General features: G+C 36.7%; 1 protein-coding gene across 1 annotated transcript in view; it reads right to left on the bottom strand.

The window, feature by feature from the left end:
- Positions 1 to 1,179: 1,179 nt before the first annotated feature.
- Positions 1,180 to 23,504, bottom strand: part of LOC104408038 (limb region 1 protein homolog) — a gene marked incomplete at both ends in the record, with an annotated part of 36,579 nt that continues 14,254 nt past the window's right edge. Inside the window, 4 exons of the mRNA XM_010017491.1 lie at positions 1,180 to 1,252; positions 2,402 to 2,466; positions 4,999 to 5,067; positions 5,497 to 5,623. Coding sequence (XP_010015793.1) covers positions 1,180 to 1,252; positions 2,402 to 2,466; positions 4,999 to 5,067; positions 5,497 to 5,623 — 334 coding nt within the window. The remainder of the gene's footprint in view (positions 1,253 to 2,401; positions 2,467 to 4,998; positions 5,068 to 5,496; positions 5,624 to 23,504) is intronic.

The raw sequence follows: 23,504 nt of genomic DNA, 5'->3' as shown, positions 1-23,504 counted from the left end.
TATATATATATGTATCTCCAAGCCAGTATAAAAACCTAACTTCTAAATCAGTGAAGGTGAACATTACTTCTAAACTGGAAACCATGGCTGACTTCAGCACAAAGAAGTCACTAGTCCTCCACAAACTGTAGATGCTGGAATAGAGACAACCATCATGATCTGTTGTTATCAAAGGTGCTTTCCCTGACCAAGCAACTTTGAAAGGAGACTTACTGAGACTTGAAAGAAGAAAAGATTGAGATATATGACAGAAAACTTAAGAGTAAGAGAGAAAGGCAGGAAATTAAGAAAATTAAGGCTAAAATAAGTCATAAGACAAGAATGGATGTAGTCACATCCAGCAACGGATGTGTCATGACATGAATATTCTTTGGTTTTCCAACCTGAAGCAACTGTAATAAATTGTGAATGGATGGCTTATCCGTGCAGTTAAGAACAATCCAGAAGAGAATTTGTACAACATCATTTCCAGGTTTGTAGAATCAATACATTTTCTGTAATTGGTGGCTGCCACGCTGCAATATTCTCTCTTAGAAGCCAAAACTTCATACTATTTTTGAAGTACATCAAAACAGAAGCACCTTATTAAGAAGTGAAAAATTGTAATACTACATACAAGAATTCTAAAAACATTTGAATAATTATTCATTTTAATAGAATTACTGAAATTGTTAAATTCAAATAGCTCCTAGAACATAAAGAACTGCACTGATGTTTAATGAATTACTACCTAAGATTCTAAATAATAATGAGCTGAAACAGAAAAAATCCTCCAACTAAAAAACAAAACTCATAATGCAGGAAGGTGAACCTCTTGCTAATATAAATTTGTTGTTCTTCTGACAAGGCTAAAACACAGTCATTTACCAATCCAAACTATTTTGCAGTAAGGGTGGTGGGTCTGGTCAACTATCCAACCTGCTTTCTCAGTCTCAGAATTTTCACGTATTAGAACTGATGAACATGTTAAAGAAAACAAAATCAAAGCAAACCACACAAGTCAATCTTGAACATCACAGTGAGCAATGGAATGTAAGCCTAATAATGCTTGTTAACACACTAAAATGCTAAAATTTTCTATTCTGAGAGAAGAGGCTATGCAAAAGTGAGATCAATGCTCCTAACCAGAACCACTCTAGTTTAAATACTGTATCTGAAGCAGTATCAGAACAAGCATACCATTAAGCCTCCTCTGAATTGCTTCTTCCTCCAAAGTGATGATGTACATCTGCTCATCTAGGTCTTCAAGGATCTGTATTTGTAAACAGAAACATGAACTGACTATCAGAGTCATCTGTTTAGAAAAACTGCAGTCAACTAGTCAGGTTCATTTTGTTCTAGTAACCTGTATTTTAAATGCATAGTCGACAACTTTACAATCCTGACATAAATAAGAACGCCACAAACAATTATTCCATCCTCTTACAAATCTATTTCTTTACTGTAAGCAAACTTTCTGTTAAGTTTTCATTTCAGGTTAAAGCTTTTATGTTCACTTTGAATCTAACGAGACTTAGGGAACAGGGGAACGGACAGAACATCTGACCTTCTCCTGATACATTCAAATTGTGTCAACTTCTCAACCTTCACACTCAATTTGATTTAAACAAGAATACCTGCAGATTTTGAAGAAAGTACATTAAAAAGTGACTTTTCACATAAGCCAGTATTTCAAGCAAATACAAACTGCTACTGGAAGCTAAAACAAAATAAATTAACTCTGTCTACCTTACTATCAGGTGCTTTGAGTTTAAAGCTTACAGATAGCCAAAAAATACATACTTTCTTTGTATCTTCAGGGTTGAACTCACTAATGAAAGGAAATGCAAGACCTAAGTGCATCCAAATTTTAGCAAATACAAACTAGGAAACACGGCAGCAAAGTCACTAGAGCACTTGTACATGATGCAAACTTCTCCCTTCCCTCACAACATTTAGTACAAGAACTGAATTTATGTATAAGAAGTTCTTACAGATGCCAACTACTTCAATTTCACCCACCTAAGTGTACTTCTAGGTACCCTTCTTCTTATCCAGCCTTAGCTTTGTATCCTTTGCTTAGTTTTGTATCATTTGCTCCTGAACTCAGAACAAGCCCACGTTTTTCAGGCATTTACAAAACAAACACAGTAGGCAATACTGGCAATAAATACTAGTACTAGTAGCAGTTATATAAATTGGAAAATAAGAGGAAGCCTATACTATTAAAAAACCTTTTTCTATTAAAAAATAGGCTCTTGTGCTCTATGAAAACTTTAAAACAAGTACAGAAATACTGACTATAGAAACTGATGAACTGAAGAGAATTATACAGAAGTGCAAGCATTCAAAAAGGAAGTACCCTAATGCCATTCCACCTTCTAACAGAGAGCAAATGAGGACAGATATGTGTAACACTTACTGTTGGCTTCACCAGCAACTGACCCATTACTGTAAACATCCGTGAAAGCCCCACTGGGGTGCATACTGCAGAGGAGAAACAATCATTGAAAACAGTGATTTGTAAGTCAAGGACCAATTTTTATTTGGATGCTCGAAGTGCTATTCCACATATAACCAAGCACGGTTTTGAAGAGAACTGCAGGAGCTTCAAGCTCCACTACAAACTTTAAAACACACTGCTATCATATGGAGTTTGAATAAGACAAGCATCTCTCCCCTCAAAGAGCATAACTGTGATTTTTGGGTTTTTTTTGTAAACAAAGAACACCATCTAATCAGGTATCTTAAACTTGCTCAAGTAATTATTTATTCAAAGCATGTGGCACCAGGGGCTATGTCTACACTAGTAAACTCAGCAGTGCCAGGATACATTCCTGGGCATTAAGACTTGCTTGCCTACACCAGTAAATTGCTAGAACTATCCATGGCACGATTTGCCCTGGGCCAGTTTGCACTTTCCCAAACAATTCTCTGGTGCAGTTCTAGAGTTCCTGCAGTCCAGAAACCATTATCAGGAAGCAGCACCCACAGAGCCAGCTTCTGCATACTCCAATATCATGGACAGAAAGACACTTGCTGGGCACAGGACTGGAGAACATCACAGGCCCATTTAGTCTATCAGCACAGGTGTAGCTGTGAGGTCAAAAGATCACGATGCTGCTTTGCTATGAAAGTTATACTGCAACTTCAATTGATAGTAGGTTCAGCTACCAGATTTTAAGCTACTTTTCTTTGAAATGACAATGGGCCCTTTTTGATCATAGCCTGTGATTGTTTCCAGGTATGGTGCATGTGTGCTTGTTGGGAGAAAGGCTCAAACCATGATAATAGAAAATTATTAGTAAAAATCAACAGTTTAGGGAGAACAGCCTTCAAATACTGAAGTGTGTAAGATAGAACGAATTTGTAATAGTATAGATGAGAATATACATTTATAGTTTCCGTTCTAACAGAACAGTGTTGCCAAAAACAGAGACGTGCACAAGATTTCAAAGGGAGGATTAAATTTATTTTTATCTGGTACTTCGCTGTGGCTACTGTGTATTACAGGAAAGATACAAAGGGCTAAGCTAAGCTAGTCCTCGTTTACAACAGAGTAAGCCTGCAGGAAAAGGGAAAAAAGAGAATGGAAGTGATGCTCCAAATCACCACAGCAATACTCCTACGCTGCTTCAGCAGTTAAGCCAGCTGAAGATATAATGAAGCTCTACCCCAGCCATCTACCACCTTCCCACTGTTGCATGGTGCCCTTTCAGCTACACAGATATAGCAGCTTGGAGACCTTTACTTTGGTGATTTGCTTTTATAAGCTACAAATAACTCTTCCAAAAATTGGTGTTTAAGCCAAATTATTTTGGTGAACTGGTTTACAACAGTCCCAGAACACATGCTGTGTTTTCGGCTCTGCTGAAACAAACTGCAAGACACAGGTAGGAAGTTTGTAAGCCAACTGCCCAATTAAAACCATTCAGCAACTGCTGTCACTCAGATTCTTGAATAGCCTATGTGAGACATTCAGAACCACTTTCTCTTCCCTTAACCCACCCCCCCCCAAAATAATTAAACTTGATTTAAGACTCCTCACACACAGAGAACCGAAGGAGACTCACCAAGGTCTCTGTGAGCAACACCTTGCACAAACAGACCTGCTTAGTCATAAGGATGTTTTGAACTATCATTCTCCACAATGACAACCCTGTGTTAGCTGTAAACCTGCAAAGCCTAGAGAACAAATGAAATCACGATAATCTAGAAAGGGAGATGTTCTGTCCTCCTCACAGTAATTTTCCAGAAATTATCTGGGGAGGGCAGTTGGGCACTGAAATTGCAAGTGGGATTTGGAGGCTTCCATCACCTATCTCATTCCCCTAAACACAGAATCATAGAATCAACTAGGTTGAAAAAGACCTTCAAGATCATCAAGTCCAAACACCACCCCAGGACCACCAAGTCCACCACTAAACCACGTCACTAAGGGCCTCATCTAGATGTTTTCTAGAACATGGATGACTGAACTCTCGGGTAGGACCAGTTGGTGTAAGGCTGGGGTTCTTACTGCATTTGTTTTGTATGCAAATGTATAACTGACCTCCAGATAGCTTTCATAATCACAAAATAGGGAATTGCACTGTTCTGACTTCAGTTTATACAAGAACATTTTTAATTAAGTAAGGAAGAAGGGTAGTTTACTGAATATAGGACAAACTAAGTGTTCCAAAATAACCTTCTCTCTGTACTACTGACCTCCTGCAGATATTTCATTTAAAACTGCACTTTCCTTTGCAGAATAGAGTCCTTACTTTTCAAATACCTGCTTTCAAAAGTTAAAAGTTGAAATTATTTTGGGTGAGGTATGAAGTTACTCAAAACTTGAATATGTAAGGTAGCATTTGTTCAAACCCAAATCTAACGAATTTACATCTCAACTTAAAAATGGGGGAGGAGGAGGGAAATCACACTCAACTTTCACAATGAAAATGTTTCCTTTAACCTTTTAAGAAAAATAAAATATCCATAAACACATTAATCTTTTGGAATAATCTGGAAGATACTTACACAGAAGTAACAAGCATCCCATCAGTGATATACAGGAATATAAATACGGGAGGTAGAATTCCCAGAGATCTGTAAAGGAAATATTGAGCACAGCCTTAGCTTGTTACAAATAGGCTACTTATGTCACAAACGCTACTGATTAACCTTTTTTCTTAAACATTCAGCATTGGACGATTGTACTTTCAAGAATAAGTTGAGAATTACTGAGTTAATAATCCTGCAGGCAACTAAATCCTCAAGTACTTTAGTTTAAGAAATAACTTACATGGAAAAATATACCACTTAAGTCTCTTGTTTTTAACATATATCATGTCAACATGAAACGTCTCAGCATGTTAAAAATTGATTTAACGAAACAAACGGTATTGACTAAATTAATACAGCTTCATCACAACCCGGGCAACACTCACACAGCATTTACTAGAAATACATTTAATTGAAAACATCCATTTCCATAATTAAAATGAAATTAGTGTGGTGTTTTTCTGAATTCCATACCATACAAAGACTCCATACTGGCAGCATCATTGTCTATGAGTGCTGAAGCCACCCATACGATTCCAAGGATAAGCAGTGCAAGAAGAATAAGCATTACAAGGGTTTCCAAAATGCGTGCTCTGATGCCCTGTGGGCAGAAAAGGGGAGAGGGAGGAAAGAACACAGTCAAGAAATTTACATCAGATAGTTTCAAACACAAGAAAAATAAAAATAAATAGCAGTTCCTTCTTCATAAATATATACTCACATTTTCTCAGGTAGACAAAAGCATAACATGTAATGCACATTTAAAAGGCACTGCATTAAAAAAAAAAGGAAGTACTTATGGCTTTAAAGTGCCCAGATTGTGTTTTTCCCCTTAAAACCATAGAAAAATGTTTTAAATTGCGTATGCCTTACAGTTCTCATTAATCTCATTATTCAATAACGTATTCTTTATACCATATGATTTTGCTCAAGCATTTTTAAAAGATGGATTACTTTTCTAATACTTTCAGCAAAGAAAGTGGATTAGCAAATTTTTATCTATGATTCCAATCAAGGGAATGGAAAGCCAATTATGGCAAATAGCCAAATGGCCCAGCAAGCATTAAACCCCACGCAGGTACAATGCACCAATTTAGTTAAAATACATTCTTCAACTGCAATTGCTTCTGCACCATTCCTCTCAGTCTTCAGAGCCCTCAAGTGTACGGTTGGAGAAGTGCTCGTACGCTGCTGCTGCTGCTGCAGCCACATCCTTTACCTCCCATCTCTGAATGCTCCGCACCGAATGAAATGTGTACTTCTAGCTTACACACACATCACAGGTCTACAAAGTTATACAGCATAGCATTTGCTCGAGTCTAAAAATGTAACAACCATCTAATAGTTGAGTGTTAGATTTGCAAATGTAAGTATACCAAATAATATACAAAATATGATCTAATTTTTTTTTTTAACTGGTGTTTTAACAATGATTTTACTAATCACAAACAATAGAGCTGTTGGAACACTTTCTTCAGACATCATTGCCATTAAGGGACCAGCAGAACAATATTACTTTTATTTTTCTTCATTTGCCAGTATACTTCTCCACAAGCAAACCCAATCTCTCGTTTCTCACACAGGCTCACCCCAACTTGGGCATATTCCACTGAAAAGTCTACTTTGCAGTTAAAAGCCGAAAGCATAGTTTACTTCATTATCTACTTTTATTACCTCTTCCCTTATTGTTTAACCCAAGAGGTTAATCTTTACATGACATTTACCCTGAACATTATTCTCCCTCTATAACCACTGCATCCAACCATGACTGAAGACCTCAGACATCCTAACCATGAGCACTGATCTCTTGTAGCATACCAGTTCCTCTCCACCATCAGTCCTCTGCAAAACAGCTAAGGTAGTACAGGAAAAACAGACAAAATTCCTCTTAAGGCTTAAGTGGTCAGATTAAGCCCAACTCCATCAAGGATCTCAAATGCCAGAATTCAAAGTAGAGGTAGTGTGGACAGGATATGGTTTTACTCCTAGAATGTATTTTGTGTATAACAACAGTGGCTTTTAAGTTGTTAAAAGCTATTAAAATGTTATTCTTGTTGTGCTCAGAAACTGTGAGTTATTTTGAAGATGAGCTTCTAAACTAAATATAGATATTTGAAGATTAAATAGCCATATGTTTAATATTGAAGTTGTGAACCTGAGCAGTAAGTTACCAGGAAACAAAGAGATTACAGTCTAAGTAGTAAGCATTGATACAGTCTTCATCTTTACCATAGAAGAAAGTCACAGGATTAGAAGAAAACCCAGGACATTCAAGGATGCATACACAGAGATCTGCTTCAAGCTTTCAAAAAACCTTGAAGACTTCTTTCTTCTCCTAGGCAGAGGAAAATACAAAGCTACCTTCTGGGCTTCTGAAAGCCTTAGCTACAGAAAGTGGATTCTTCCCTACTGTAAGACCCATGCACAAATCTCAGTCTCTCTGACTTCAAGTTCCACAGCAACAGATTCTTCTAGACAAACCTGGAAAATATTTTACATGGCAACCCGACCACCAAATCCTTCTCCCTTGGATGGAGTATTAGAATTGTCAAAACAGATAAAGAAATACACTGTGATGGAAATAGTCAATTGTAGATACCATTTTTTCATATTTACTGCAAGCGTTCTCTGGAAACAGGTAAGATTAAGACAACACAAATAACACTCTCAAAAGAAAAATGACCAAAGCAAGTACTTGGAGGTAACCATTGCTTTTGGCCAAAAGTACCATTGGCACAAACTCCAGCAAAAGCCTGTTACAGCTGCCTAATGAGCCTTCCCCATTTTTCATTTTCTATGCTAGTTTGAATCTTGGATTCTCAGAAAATTGGATCAGTCATCTTCTGTTCTCACTAGTTACACCTATCTCTGCAGCTATGTGATAAACCAACAATACTGCAGTCTCATGTATGTACTGAAAAGCAGGACTGACAGTTCACTTCAAGAGCAGAACAATTTTTATATTATACAGCACACACGCAATAGGATTCACACAATAATGATTATTTAAAAATAGTGAAATATAAATATTTTTAAGAACTCCAGTGAAGTGACTAGATAGAAATATTCTATCATAGGCACTAATGAACACCTGATAACGGTTCAGGACAGAAAAAAAATAAATTAAGATTCTTAAAGCATATAGATAGGTAAATACTTAATCTCTATTAGGCACCCATAAGGCTGTGCTTATTAAAACATTAGTGTTCCAGGCACATTAGTTCATACTTACATACGTCAGTGTCTCTGTCAAATAACTGCTATTTGTAAGGAATGAAAGATTCCGAATTTTTGCACACACACAAACACACAGATAACTTCTGGAGAAACATGGAATGGCTGAGGTTGGCATGGACATCTGGAGGTTATCTGGTCCAACCACCCTGCTCAAGCAGAGCCAGTCAGGGCTGGCTGCCCAGACAGCTTTTGAGGATCTCCAAGAATGGAGACTCCACAACCACCCTGGGCAACCTGTGCCAGCACTCGGGCACCCACACAGTGAAAAAAGCAGCAGGTGAGACTTAGCCACCCTCACTACTACTTATTTTTTGCCGAAAGTAGTTTTGTTTGTTTAGGTGAAAAACGTAAAGCTTGAACATCACCATTAATAACATCACTGATTTAAGAGCCAGGCAAAAATCTGCACTCCTGACTTTGAAAACAGAGGGGAAAAAGAACAGGTAAATACAAGCAAGATTTCATTTTGTTTCAATAAAAGCAAAGCTATGCAAATAAAGCTTGAAATTCAATGCTTACTTTTTCTGAGCAAAAACCTTTTCACTGACATTTTGGTTTTGGCTTAGCATTTTTACTTTGAGTCATTTCACTTCTCTCCCACAGCCCCATTATATTACTCAGATTTCTCAGATGAACCAAATGTCACGGCATATCTTCATAGCACAGAAGATATTGCCACTTCTATTTCACATAACACTTGCTGCACTTTTTGAATCCATTTACTCCTCGCTTTTTTTCTGCGTGAAAAGGAGCATTAGAGTCAGACACCTTCAAAAACAGCAACAATCCCACCTAAATCTGGAAATTTCAGATCAACTTGTAAGAGTACATTTATTGTTCATGTTCAGTCTACACCATCATTATCTATCTTGAGTACAGAATTAACGAATGAGTACAATACAAAAAAAACCATGTAGTGTAGGCAAACAGGACTACTTCAAATCAGCATTCTAACCAAGCAGGGAAAACCAGTCGTACACCACTAAATCTTACTGTCAAAAGAGTGACTGCATTTGAATCACTTGGGAAGAGTTCTTTGATTTCTAATCATCTGTGCACAACTGAAAACAAAGGAAACCTATACCACACAAATGAAGGAGGTGGCTATCCAGCAAGTTAAGTGTGTGTGCACGTGCCTGTGTATGTACAAATGCAGGGGCAGGTAAGGGGAGAAGGGGGCCAGCAGTCACCTTTTACATCAGTTTTCCAGTTTGATTGATTCATCCAGAGAAATTGCCTCATGAGCTCTTATGATCGCTGTTTAACATTCCTATGGAAACTGAACTGACTACAAGAAAGAAGAGTGGGAAAACACTTTGTATTTTTAGCTTTCCATATTGTTTTTGAGCAGAAAAATTCAGTTCTCAAGTATTCATCTGGTCTTCTTTTCCTAATGGTTCTGACAGATAAGAACAAGGAAAGTAAGCACTATACTACCAGCAGCTTGCATCAGGGTTTTCAAAAAGTTATTCTAGATCTCAACTTTCCAAACTGCTTTTAGTAACACAAATACTACTTCATTCTTAAGTTGTCCTTCATTATGAACAGAATGCATATATCCCAAGTAATTCACTATCTTCTGAATTATTTTAATGCAATTCCACTTGCATGTAACCTGGTTTAAGGGAGAAGGGATTTATTTACCTCCAAACCAAGTGTGGATTGCACAGTAAAGTACCAGAAGAATACCTCCAGGATATTGATACAGTGAGGAAAACACTGTTTTGCATCTATCCTATGTTGCAGTATTTAAAGAAAAAAAAAAAAAAATCAAACATAAAGATGCAGACTGAAACAAATACTAAGTGTTTATACAATTTTTCCTTTTTTGGGGGGGGGGCGGAGCATAATGAGAACAACCTTGAGATCACTACCAATTCAAATATCAAACTCTGATTTCAGTACAGCATCAACTACAGAGTCATAAATAAGGCTCCCATGCCGTAGACTTGCAAGAGGAACACAACCATAGCCCTTGGAAATAATTAAAAATGTTTCCCTCCACGTCGGGCTAAATTATGTTGCTTTTGAATACAGTGAGAAGACAATTCTAAATGAGAAGAGTGAGCTCAGGCAACACACTTGCTTTAGTTTCAGTAAGACAAGCTGACCCCTGCAGTACTTCTAGTAGCATGGCAATTTTCAGGAGGTCAAATCCCTTACTTTCTCTTGGCCAGTTACTGCTGGGACACTGGTTAAGTTGGAGAGGTAACAAAAAACAACCACCACCCACAACAACATTTCAAAATCTTTTTTACAATGCTAGATACCAGATATCAAAAAGCAAATCACAGTCTACACAAAGTGTAATTGAACTTGAAGTATAAAATTAAATAGGGAATAAAAATACATGTTAGAGTGGTGAGTTTTCATACTTTCACTCCTATACACTAAGAACATCACTGCGACTTCTGCTTACATTTGTGTGTATGAGGAGAGAGGAGTGTAAAGGAAATAAGGGAAGTAGGAGGACGTGGAAAAAAAAATATTCCTTTTTTAGAAAAGTTGTCTATAAATAAAGCCTGGGATTAGAAAGATTATGTGCCAGGAATATGATTTTCTAATCAGGAAGATTAGAAAAATCTCAGTATGAAACCAGGACACACAGTCCTCAAAGGAAATGGCTGAAGCAATGTAGCTCACAGTTACTTCTTCAGACGCCCTCTGAAGATCTGTTCATGTCATGCTTGGGTTTTGAGATTTTTTTAATTTTTTATTTATTTCTTTTTAATCCTAGAGCAGGGCCTCAGAAAATATCCTCACTTTTGCAGGCGTTGCTCCTGCTCCCTGGGGATATGCAGAGAAGAGGGAAAGCTATAAGACACTAAAGAAGGAGAAAGAGAGAAACTGGAAATGAAACTTGAGCAAACGGGAACAAGAGAGCAATAATGCAAGCTACAAGAAAGGTGTTGAAGATAACCTGATTTTTGGTCTTCAATTCAAACAAATTTCTTTGTAGGTCCGAAAATGACAGGAATGTTATTCCTGACTCAGGGCCATCCCCTGGGAAACTTAAACCACAATTTTAAGGAACGTGGCATTTCTCTTGCTGGAAAGTAATTTTAGGAGCCCCATTTCCAAGACATTTTCCATGAAGGCATCTAGAACAAAACATCAACTGTCACTGCTTCCAGCACTACAAACATACATGATCTTCAGTAACTGCTATCAGGAACACAGGACACATCGAAGAGCTTGCAATTTCCTCAAGCGAGTTTCAGATTATCCATAAGGCAAAACAGACTTCTGAAAGCAAATTACTTGTGTGGTTCCCTATTGTCAGGGAAACAGAATCTTGGCATCATACAGGCCAACTTGACATATAAAAGGAGTCTCTTGGAGGATGCAAAAGAGGTATAGTCAACAAAAACTTTTGGAAGCTAATTACTATGATAGAAATTACAGTTAAAGTGTTTGTCAAGAAACTAAGGAAAAAAGACTGGCTAATTATAGCCTCTAACCTCTCCTTCCCTGCCCCTTTTTTGGTTTTTTTTTTTAACTTCAAAGTTTCACTGTTCAGACTCAACAGTTCACCTATGTTTTTTACTTACACCACATTTTCAAAATCCACCTAGTTCTACAATATAAGTGCTAAACCAACCCAAAACTTCAGTTGGTTAGGGTTTGGTTTGTTTTTGTTTTTTTCTTTTAAAGAAATTATGTCTAACACATCAACCCCAGCAGCCTGGAACTTGCCAAAACCCTGGTAATAGGTGTCATCTTCTCTGTACACTACTTAGGGGGTGCAGTGGAACGAACATACAGAGCATTTGAATCTCTCAAGGCAACCCTACAAATGCATTCTAAGGATATTGTGGTTTGTACAACCTTAGAGATCTGACTCTCAGACTTCAACTTCTTTAAAATTCAGTTGCCAAGACATTTAGAAGTTCTCACATTTTTTAATCCTGAGCTACTTACACTGCCTGGAGCAGCAGGCCTAAGGGTTCATGTTTCCAGAAAAAGCCTAATTACAGCAAGTAAGGTTTGAATTATTCTAGAAGTGTTCTGACAAATTTTTAGTTGCTACTCTGGAAGGCATCAAACTCTTATCATGTTTCTTTCCCGTTACTATTAACATATAAATCATCCAGGATGACAAATATCCAAAACATTTAAAAAACAGTACATGGCCCAAAAAACAGTAATTCTTCAGCTGAAAAGGCCATTGAAGTACAAATGACAACAACAGTGCTGAAGGGGTGACAGATGTCATACAAGTCAAAAAGTATAATTACCTAAGGAAATCCTTTCTCCTCTCCAGTACATCTGTATTAAGCAGGATGACTACTATGCCACTTGACATACATTAAGGCTTTTCCCCACTATGTGTGTTCACACACAACACCTAGAGGTTGGTTTTTACTTTACAAAAGAACATATGTTTGATGACAGTTTCTTAGAGCTTTTCAATAGGAAAAGGGAAACGTCTTGATAATGGAGACAGAAGCGTTGGGGTATTTCCCCCTTTGAAATTCTGTAACTATTCTGAATGATATAAAGGTAACAAAAAAGAACACTTTGCCATTATCTGGTACAGGTAGCAAGTGAAGACCTTGCTCCGCATACTGGTTGTCTACGAAGTTTTTGGTGTAACAAGCAGTTAGCACAGGGATTTTTCTTGACTACATGACTCACAAGGACAGTGCACAGGCAAGAAACCTGCTGACTGCTTCTCTCTCCATTGAGTCACGTGCAAAATCTGGAAAAGTTTAAAAGGAAATCTAACAATTGTCATTCTTTCAAAGCTAAGGTAAAACATGCACCATATATCCAGGAAATACACTGTGGAAGACACTCTTACTTTGCAAGCAGTGACAACCCTGTGCCAGAAACTTGCAGTTTGTTACTTTTTGGGAAAACAAATTACTAAATAAATTTGGCAACCGAGCCATTTTTTGCCAATTTCTGCTCTGCCAGTTGCAATTAGGAACACAAATATTTTCCAGCAATTTAAGCATAATTCTTAATGCTTTCTAATGTCATAAGGTTTTCATCATCTATGTTCAGGTAATACTTATCAAGAGTTCTTGTGTTTTAATGCTGATGGAGTAAAAAAACTTGCAACATGTTATTTTCTCTTTCCATAAGAGGCAAAATATCTGATAAGACCAAAGAGCTACAGCCCTACCCCTACCTCTAGAAAAAGTTTTCTTTGCTGGAACATTACCTGGTTGTAATGATTTTGATGAACCCATTATGAGCTTCTGTTAAGACGGACATTTTTGAAACTAAATCGCCACTGTAGGACATGCTATGGCTTTTGTTAATTCTAGTTGATTCTACATTTTAATTTGGTTGCAAATTGTGATAAAAGAATAATCAAAACCACAATTATCAATTAAGTAAAAATTACAACACTAAACACAACCAGAAAGTCCTAACAAAGTTGCTATGGTGCTGAATACTTGAACACAATTCAGCTTGGACATGTTGACCTCCTGCAAGGTAGGCAAACATCAGTTCTTACACCGTGCCCTGACCCACTGGGAAAGCCTGGGAAACATTTCTGCAATGATGGTACATTTAAAGTACACACGAAGCCCATTGTTTTCATGTGACAAAAAGGAGTCTTAGTAACCTTAAGATTTGTTTAGCGAGAGGCAGACTGCAACAAACATGCATGCTAACATCTGCAGGAAATAAATGGAGGGACTAAAAAAGAACAAGAATTACAGCATGTATGAGATTGGGGATGTTGTGTATTAACATCATTACATTTTTAGCACATGATTTCCCATTTCTCAGTTTGTGAGTGTTAGTGAAGAGATCATTTCCAGCATTCTAACCATTTCTACAGTTGGAAACCATAGTTGGAGCCATTTGTTCTGACCTATTCAGTACAGAAACTTTTTTTTAATAAATCAGTAAAGGAGACCTGTTTTCCATCAGGTAACATGGAAACACAAACTACATTTAGCACACTGCTATTTTAGTCAAGAGGTCACTACCTTATGAGACTACCACAAATTACTCATTCAGAAACAGAAGCCGTAGATGTAGAAAAACACAGTTCAGTTTGAAAACATAGAAGCCAATGACTCAGAACCCTCACAGAACAGGCTGAAAGATTTTAGTCACAAAATAATATATTCAGGCATCAGATCCAAGCAATCAGGGGGGAAAAAAGTTTCCTTGCCCATGCAAGAACCTAAGACCTCAGACTGCAGCCAGTGCTGACTGTGTCTTCTCCCACATCACCTCTTCCCTCACAGAATCTTTTCAGCCTGTGGAAACACTTTACATTGCAACACAAGTGTATTTTAAAGTTTGTATTTATTTTCCACCTAACAAATCTTTAAAATTCAGAGTCACAAACTATCCCAGGAACTTTGAGTTGATTTTTCATGTTAGTATCTTTTCCCAAATCATTTCACAGTGGTTACTGTTCTATCAAGACAGCAAGAGGAGGCTACTGAAACAGTTTAACTAGACAGAATTAAATAGTTACACAGTATAAGTAACAAAACCCAGAAATTTCAGAGAAACTATCAACTGAATAGAAAAACAAAATGAAAGCTAAAGGATGCAAAAAAACCTGTGATGATGAATTTGAGTACTGGCTAAAGACATGTACCAAACAGCCGTTAGAGCTATGCCTGCCAAGTTAGAAATGTAGAGTCAAAATCACTCGACTAGAGGTCAACAAACAAAAAAAAGAAGTCTTTATTTAGTAGACTGGTAAAGAGGACATCTATCCAGGACACATTACACCCACTGGAGTGATGACTCTGCCAAAGAAAACTTAGGCTCTCTTCTCCAGCGTCCCAGAAGAGTGTCCAAACCACAGTGTGTAGTATATTTTGGGGTCCATATCTGTCAAACTTTCCTGTTGATATCACTGTGTGCAAACAACTCACTGGAATAGCTTAAGAACCAACATGGACTCCTTGCAGACTTCCATCCCTGTGACTGGGTTAAAAAAGTTCTCTCACTTTTTTCCTAGAATCTAGTTAACTATCCAATACAAGAGGGACTTCAGTGAGCATGACAATGATAGATTCATTTATTGCCTAGCACTTAAGGCATCGTTTCAAATACATGGATTCAAATTACGTAAGGAAAGAGCAGACAACTAGCTCTTCCACATCTAGGTCATCATTCTCACATATTTACCCTAGAAATTGTATATTGGAAAGCCTTCCCTCCAAATTTTGTAACAGAAGATATACCCATTTCTTAAAATGAGGAAAAGCTAGCTAGAGTATCAGAGAAGGCGCAAAACACTTACTAGCTGGACTAAAATAATTGCAGCCAACAGCTTTCAGATGCACTCAACTACCCTGCTGCAGACTCCCTTCCCTCCTTTGCAGAAAGAAAATATTGGAAGGAAAAAAAAAAAAGAAAAAAAAAAACCCACAAGGATTCTATCTACGCTCTTTTTAAAATGGACAGATGCAGATCTATTGACGCTATAGTAAAAGCATACAACCCCTTTTGGAGAAAAGGAAAGCAAGAAATGAAAAGATACACACACTAAAATGGTCACTGTCCCAACACTACCTCTTTCCCCCACAAGTTTCCTCTGCTGTTCCACTGGCTAGCCCAGCCCTCACTAATTAGCTCTTAGATGCTCCACTCCCTCCACCTACCAAGTTTCCCAGACTTTCCAAAGCCACCTGAAACAACAACATGGGAGCTGTGGGATTTCTGACACTGTGAGCCTCCCTCTAATCATTTACTTTTGGATGAGAAAGAATCTTTCCTGCTAGACTGGAGTGATAGGAAGATAAATAGATATTTTCCAATGTCTTTATAGCTTGGCAGAGAATTAAGATAAGTGATGCAGAAGCATAAAGACAGACTTGGAATTTGTGATTATGTTTCTGGCAGAAAGAAACCACGAAGACAGTTTCCAAAAGCAAATGACACGTAGAACCACACAGGCCACTACTAAAGCTCTAAAATAAAGAGAAACCTGAAGTGTTTTTTGTGTCAATGCCTATTACTAAACCCCTGCAAGGGTGAGTAAGATCAAGAAGAAAGCACATTTCTAGGAATTGGTTAAAATTCCTTTTAATAAGCTAAGAAATCCTTAAAAGGCCACAAATGGGAGACAAACTCATTGGTCCTCCTTCCTCCCTTCTTTCGTAAATAAAATTTTTGGCTGCCTTACAAAACCTCATTACAGATACATTAGCTCCTTCCTTGCGTTATCATTTAAAATAAGTAATTCTTATAGAGCAATCCTTAATGTGGAGTATTTCTAGTAATACTAAATAAGTACTACAGACTAAAGATCTACATATCACATTGCTGGTTATCAGAATTAATTAAATTGTTTTTGGAGAGAGAATCAGAAGTGATGTTTACCTAGTAAAGCCTCATTTAATAAAATGAAACCTATCAGAAAATGGTTTCATGCCTTTCTACGACTGATACTTCTATTAAAAATTGCCACTATCAATATAAAATTATATAGCAATTTTCCTCTCTGTGAATTAAAATGACATTTCTATTAAATGAGTAAAGTCTTTTTAAACTTTTATATAGAGTAACAAATATGAATAAAGAGACTTAAAACAGGTACAATGTTTTTACTTGTCCTGGAAGGCCACTATTTGATGTCAATGTAAACACAAATGAAGACACGGACTAATGTGAAAATATTCAAATATATTCAAATCTTAATAAATTATTCCTTACATGCTTATAACAGCCAATTTTGACAAACAAATCATTCTGCTTGAATCAAAACAGCAGATGTTCCTTACCATTTGATAAAAGAAACCGAAAAAACTCGGATGGAAAGGTGTGCCCATTGCCTTCTTAAAGCCTCTAACTCAGACACACTAAATTCTTAGAGGCATCTGCCTTTTTCCACTGGCTAAGAGAGGGGGCTTCTAGATTCACAGTCATTTCAGGGAACCTGCATGGGTGAATACTTCCTTTCTTCCCAAAGGATGGCAAAATTTTCTAGTGTAAATGAAACAATTATATGAATTTCAATATAAAGAGACAATAAAAAAAGAAAACAGAAGAAATACATCTCAGATTTAAGATACAGAGCTATCATTTACCACAAACAGAAGGGTTCTAAGGCTTCAGTTTACATCAATGATAAGAAACTCAAACTTCATACTGGAGCTGTACCATCTGTATACTTTACAAGCAGCAGAAGTATTTAGCATGTCTATTATGTCTATTTTTACTCATGCAGAGCTCCATAAGTTACCCTAAAAACAAATAAATCCATAACAGAAAAAAACTCACTCTATTTATTCACTATGAGAGCATGTCATGCTTTAAGCCCGGTCAGTAACTAACTACCACGTCTTATTCCATATGCAGGTTTCCAGCTACATGTTAATGCTTTAAGCCTAGTCAGTAACTAAATACCACATCTTATTCCATATGCAGGTTTCCAGCTACATGTTAATGCTTTTAGCAAAGAACTATGGAAATTCCACAAAACGTAAGCATGCTCAATACAGCAAAAACGTACAAGTTCAGAACAACGTAGGAGTGGAGAAAGCACAAAAGTTCAGCAATGCATTTCGTTCCTGGCTCAGATGAGGTGGAATAACTAATGTTCCAGTGCTAGCTTCTAAAACTAATTAGTTTTAGAGATGACTCTACCTACTCATAATGTGTCAGTCAGTTTCTTGCAGTGTGATACAGAAGTAATGGTCAAAAAACCACATTTTGAAATAACACTTAGCATGTTTGGGATTTCCTTTGTACAGTATTTTTACCCCCCTATTAAGTAACAATCCTTAGCTCTAGTATATAAAAGTGTTGCAAGATCACAGACTAACCTGACACATTTTGCTTTTCTATCAACATTAAAGAGGTGGTCAAAAAAAGTAATTATAAACTCAAACCCTTAAACTATTGCAGAATGGTTGAATCATTGCTCCGCTAATGAAGTTGCAGTGAGGCAGGTAGTGCAGAAAAGCTACGCCAAACAAGCTATACTATTAGCTTATCTCCTGTTAGCCTATTTTTTTGTAACTTACTCTGAGGCCTCTTTAAAAGAAGTACACTCTAATTTATGGAAGCAACCAACTGACATTTAACTACTTCAATGAAACGGAGCACAGGTCACATCTCATCACATCTTGATCCAATGTGTGCAACAACTAACATTCACTTATTTCCCCCTCAGCTGTCCCCAGATACAGAACTGTTACATATATTCAACAAACCATAGATCTCCTTATGGTAAAATAAAAAGGGACAGATTTTCCTTAAAATATCCACAATTGACTGAAGCAAGACATCTTATAAAAGGTTATAGAAGGTTTTATGTATCTACAAAAACAAATTAACATTAAGCCATTATTCCTCAACAGTCACAAGTTTCTCTCTACTAGCCACTGATTCTTGAATTTGTTTTTATCTTGCTTTCACTGAAATATGGCATGGGCCTAAGCTGAAGTACACATTTATGTTATTTACCTGTCCTGTACAGCTGTTTTTCCTAAATGTCTAAATACAGACACCAAAACCCAAAAAAATTTAAACAGCCTGCTGAAGTCTAGGCTTTGTAATACAAAAAAATACAACCAACATTCCCAACTTCTTCGCCTACTGTAGTAATTTTCATGTTCTTACTGTCTTTAACTTGGTCTTACAGTGATTGTGAAAGGACAGAAAAACAGACATCCCCACAAAATGTTTACAGACAAAGCTATTTCCATCTCATACTAACCTACAGTATAATTACATATTCCAATCACAGGTACTCAAAAGCAACCCATAACACTCTCATAACTCTTTTCAGACTAATTTGCTGAAACACACCTTTACAGTAAGATTAATTTTTTCCTCTGCAGAACTGCAAATAAAGGACCTGCCAGTGTAAAGCTATAATTTTAACATGTTTTCAGAGTTTAATGTAGACACTTGCCAATGTGACAAGCTAACAAGTATGCTAAATGTTCTCAGCTTCTATTTCCTGCCATTCTCAAATTTAGTATTAGATATGTCTGTCCTCTACACTACAAATTATAAACACACTACATTTTAGCTGCATACATGACATTTCTGAGACTTCAGTGGAAGAAGAAAGCATACGAAGATCCAAGATGTGCACCACTCAGTGCTAGATTTACCATTTAAAATATAGTCCTCCCTCAACTATGTACCTTACATCTTACAGATCATGTTATAGGTTTGTGTAACTGTCAGTTAAGTATGCTTTTATTTTAATAGGGAGGAGGAAAAATCCTGATCAAGCTACTTGTGAAATCAGAATACCAGAATAATCAGGATATGCTTCTAAACAACAACAATAACAGAAGTCTAATAAATGTTAAGTGGTGTCATTTTCAATGAATCCTGTTTAAAGAACTTCATGTCTTAAGTTATTAAGATGTCAGCTTATGTCAAAAATACAAAACCAAACAGCTGCCTTTGATGTGACTGATTAAACAACTTTTGTCTCTGGTATTACTAATAGAATGAGTAAATGGTTTGTAATATAAAGTACAATAATTCAGTTACACACTAGTAAACATTTCATGGAGATCAGAGCACTAAAGTCTCGGTTCATGCTGCATGATTTTATAGACAAATAAATATGAGCTTAAATGACAAATAAACATACACTGTTAACAGGGTACCTCAAGACTATTTGGTGAGCTATTACACACAGTGGCCCATGGGTATTGCAGTTGGAGGTACATGCAAGCATAAAATACGAAATCAAATGTTTCCAAACAGAATTCAAGACTTGCACTCCCCAAATCACTTTTCCAGAAAAAGTAAGACAAATTTAGGAAATTAATTGCTTTTAATCAGAGATAATCTCATAGTGGAAAGGATTTCCAAGCCACTTTCCCTAGTATTCTGTATTATAGGAACAGTTGCTTTTCATGGAATACTGCTTGAAATCAGCAAAAAAGTCTCTAAACACAACTAAATTTCAGTTCAAGGTCTTTAGTTAAAAACAAACTTCGAACATACTTCCTACACTGGCTTCATCACATACTGAAAATGTATTTTGACTTGCTCTACACCTATCATTGATTGCACCAGAGTTCTACTGGCACACACAGCAGAACTGGGGAGTACAGTATGTGGAAAAATACAGCAGTAAGATTCTCCATTCCACCAAAAAAACGAAAAAGCAACATGTTTACTTTTCACTTATGTTTATTACTAAGTTTAGTTACCTAGAGTTTGCAAATACAATGCACTGCAACACAACACATTAGAAACTTAATCTTTGTTCAGACTTGGTATATAGTAACATGACTAGGAAAAGCCACTGCTATTGATAAATATAGAGTGGATCAAATGAACTCAAATATTTAGTGGACGGAAGATGCACACACTGTGGCTGCTCAGCAAGTTCACAATAGCTTACCTTTACAGAAAAAGAAAAAAGAAAAAAAGTTTTAAAAAAAAAAGCTAGTAACTGTTTTTGCAAAACTTCAACATTTTACTCCATTCCCAAATAACCAGTTTTATTCACAAAACACATTCTTAAAAGCCATGCTCCAGTGAAAGGGAAAAAATCTGCCTTTTAACAGCAAAAAACGACCGTATTTCATTATTTGGAAGGGAACCTACGCACCATGTTTTACTTGTATGGGCTAAGCTGCAACTGCTAACGCAGGCAGGACTCTGCTGTCATGCCAGCCAAATCTTTATACAGTAGCAAGCACAACGCAATAAGCCGTTCTGAACACTGGCCCATCTCACCTGCTTTAAGTGTATGAATAAACTGCTGTATTTTTAAGTGGTGCTTTTATTAAAATAAACTCAATGAGATTTTGGGAAGCAATATCAAGGAAAGGCAAGCAGATGGAGGGACTACCTGACACATAACAATAGCTGGTGAAATATTACTCTTATTTTCTGTAATAAACACCAAGATCAAAACATTATGCAAGTTAAATTTCCTTGAAAGGTTCCCAGCAGGAGTTTTCCTTTTTGTTTGTGCAGTACACGATTTCCTCTCACCCACAAAAAACATACCAAGAATGTGCATGTGCCACTAACACTAAGCAGCACTTCCTTAATCACTCATTTCCAACAATTTATGGATGATCAGTGGCAAAACCGAGCAAAAATAATGAAAGCATGCAATGAAAGCTCATTGAGACAAACCGGCTTGGACTTCCTACTCATTTCTGAGTCTCTAAGATGGGGGTCTGATACAAATTAGCCACTGGGAAAAAAAAAGTCATCTGGTCATAAAATACAGTACAGGGTCACTTTTATGTAAGTTTGCCAAAAGGGACATAAACCAGGACAATTTCAAACTGTGACACAGGATAGAAGTATATTAAAAAAATCTTTGTTCCTCCTCCATTGTGCTGTCATGTTGCTCAGCTTTATAGACATTCTGAGCACCAGCTCTGGCCTCTTCGCTTCCACCTGGTTTACCTAATTAATTAAGCAAGGAAGTTACCTCAAATTTTTGTACTATTTGTTTTTATTATCATGCACTTCTTTTGATGTTCCAGGAGTTAACCTCTTAATCCAGACTGTGTGTTGTGTTCTGAACATTTTGGGATGTCTGGATAATTTGGATAATTGGTCAGGATGTTGCTGTCGCTCATGTTAAAGTTTATGCCATGACTTCAAGTTCAAAGATCAGTATAAAGGTAAAATACTTCATAAAGCCTTTTTAAAACTCTACACTCGTGATTATGCAATACCCAGTTATTCCAGTTTCTCACGACGGTAAATTGCACTATTTGTATTTTCTTACAAGGAAATTACTCCTAAACATCTTCATCTTTGTCAACTTCAAATAAATACAAATTTCAGTTAAAGTTACATCAAGAGAAAGCATATTTTAAAGGTCAGGAAAAGGTACAGCAATTATCTCCTTCAAAATGCTTGCCTCTTTCACACAGCAGCACACATGTAATTTTCTGTGCAGTTATCAGACATGAAAACATCAGCACTCTGAACTACAGATGCTCAGCTGCAAATACCAGCTTCCCTTTTTTGGAGAGGATTGTAAAGAATAAGACTAATTCTGACATTAAAAAAAAATGGTTGACACCTTTGTTTCATAATTGCACTACAAAATTTGAACAGGCCAGTGACACCTGAAAGAGTATCTAAACAAGAAATATAACTTTATGCACAGGCTCTACAACAGAAGGCAAAGATATAAAAAAGTTTTTAACACTGATGCAGGAGATTGAAGTTACTTCAGGTACTTCAGTAGCTCAGTTAACAGCATCAGGTAAGGTGGAACACATCACAGCAACTTCAAACTACCTCAGTAGTCTTGAAAAACCCAATTGCATGTGTGTACGAAAATACGTATGTGTGCATAAATGCAAACATAGCATGTACACATATATAAAGATATGCATATACCCACAACTACATTATACACCTCCAATAGTGCTTTTATAATTATTTTCCTGATAACAGTAGTTCTATTTAATGGCAGTTGCAGACTTAACCATAACAAGGAAGAGCACTTAAGCTCTTTAAAAGGGCATGGTCAACCCCCCTTAGGCCCAATATGCACTTTTTGAATTAACAGTGGTTTTCATTAAAAACTAGACAGAGAATCATTTTGATTTTCGGTACAACACTGTATCAGTCTATGGCAAGTGCCTAATTTCTGTATTTCTCTCCTCTGCGCAATATGCAAGTCCTTGGTTGTTTTAAACTGTTGCCCTGGGGAAATTGAGAAAGTCTATAAGAGGGGCCATGTGCCATTTAGAAAGTAAACTAACAACCAAGAAAATAAGCCATAGTAAATTGGAAAACGGTTAATCAAACCCATTCTGATTCATGAAACAAACAGTAAAGGGGGCGATACTTCCTTTCAAGAACATGGAAAGAGAAGCTATACAAAGCTTGTAACAGTCACCTATGAGCTAGATGAAGTATTATAACTCCCAAGAAGTTCACATTACAGCGAATACATAAAATCAACTTCTATAGCATAATCTAGGATAAGCACTCAAACAGATAGCTAAGAACTTTGGAGGTTAGGCCCATATGTGATAATGACTAACATTACTGTTGCAATTTAAGCTGAATAAAAATCTATTAAAAAAGAAAATGAAATAAGAAACCCCAAACATTTAAATTCAGAACTGAACTTCTTTTAATCATTCATTTTCAGAACTATTAAAATTGAACAAGTAATTCTTACATGAACACCTTCAAATGGACATCTTGGCTGCGCACACCTACACCTCACGTGACCTATTTATTCATTATAATGAAGGTAATTCTATGACAAGTTCAAGATGACCTGCATAAACGCTTCCATTGGAACAGTCTTTTTATCCAAATTTTGAGCTCAGCTGAGTATC

Source organism: Nestor notabilis, unplaced genomic scaffold, assembly GCF_000696875.1.
Source record: "Nestor notabilis isolate BGI_N333 unplaced genomic scaffold, ASM69687v1 scaffold29936, whole genome shotgun sequence".
NCBI lineage: Eukaryota > Metazoa > Chordata > Aves > Psittaciformes > Psittacidae > Nestor > Nestor notabilis.
Note: the sequence above shows the minus strand (reverse complement) of the source record. Positions and strands in the feature narration are given on the sequence as shown.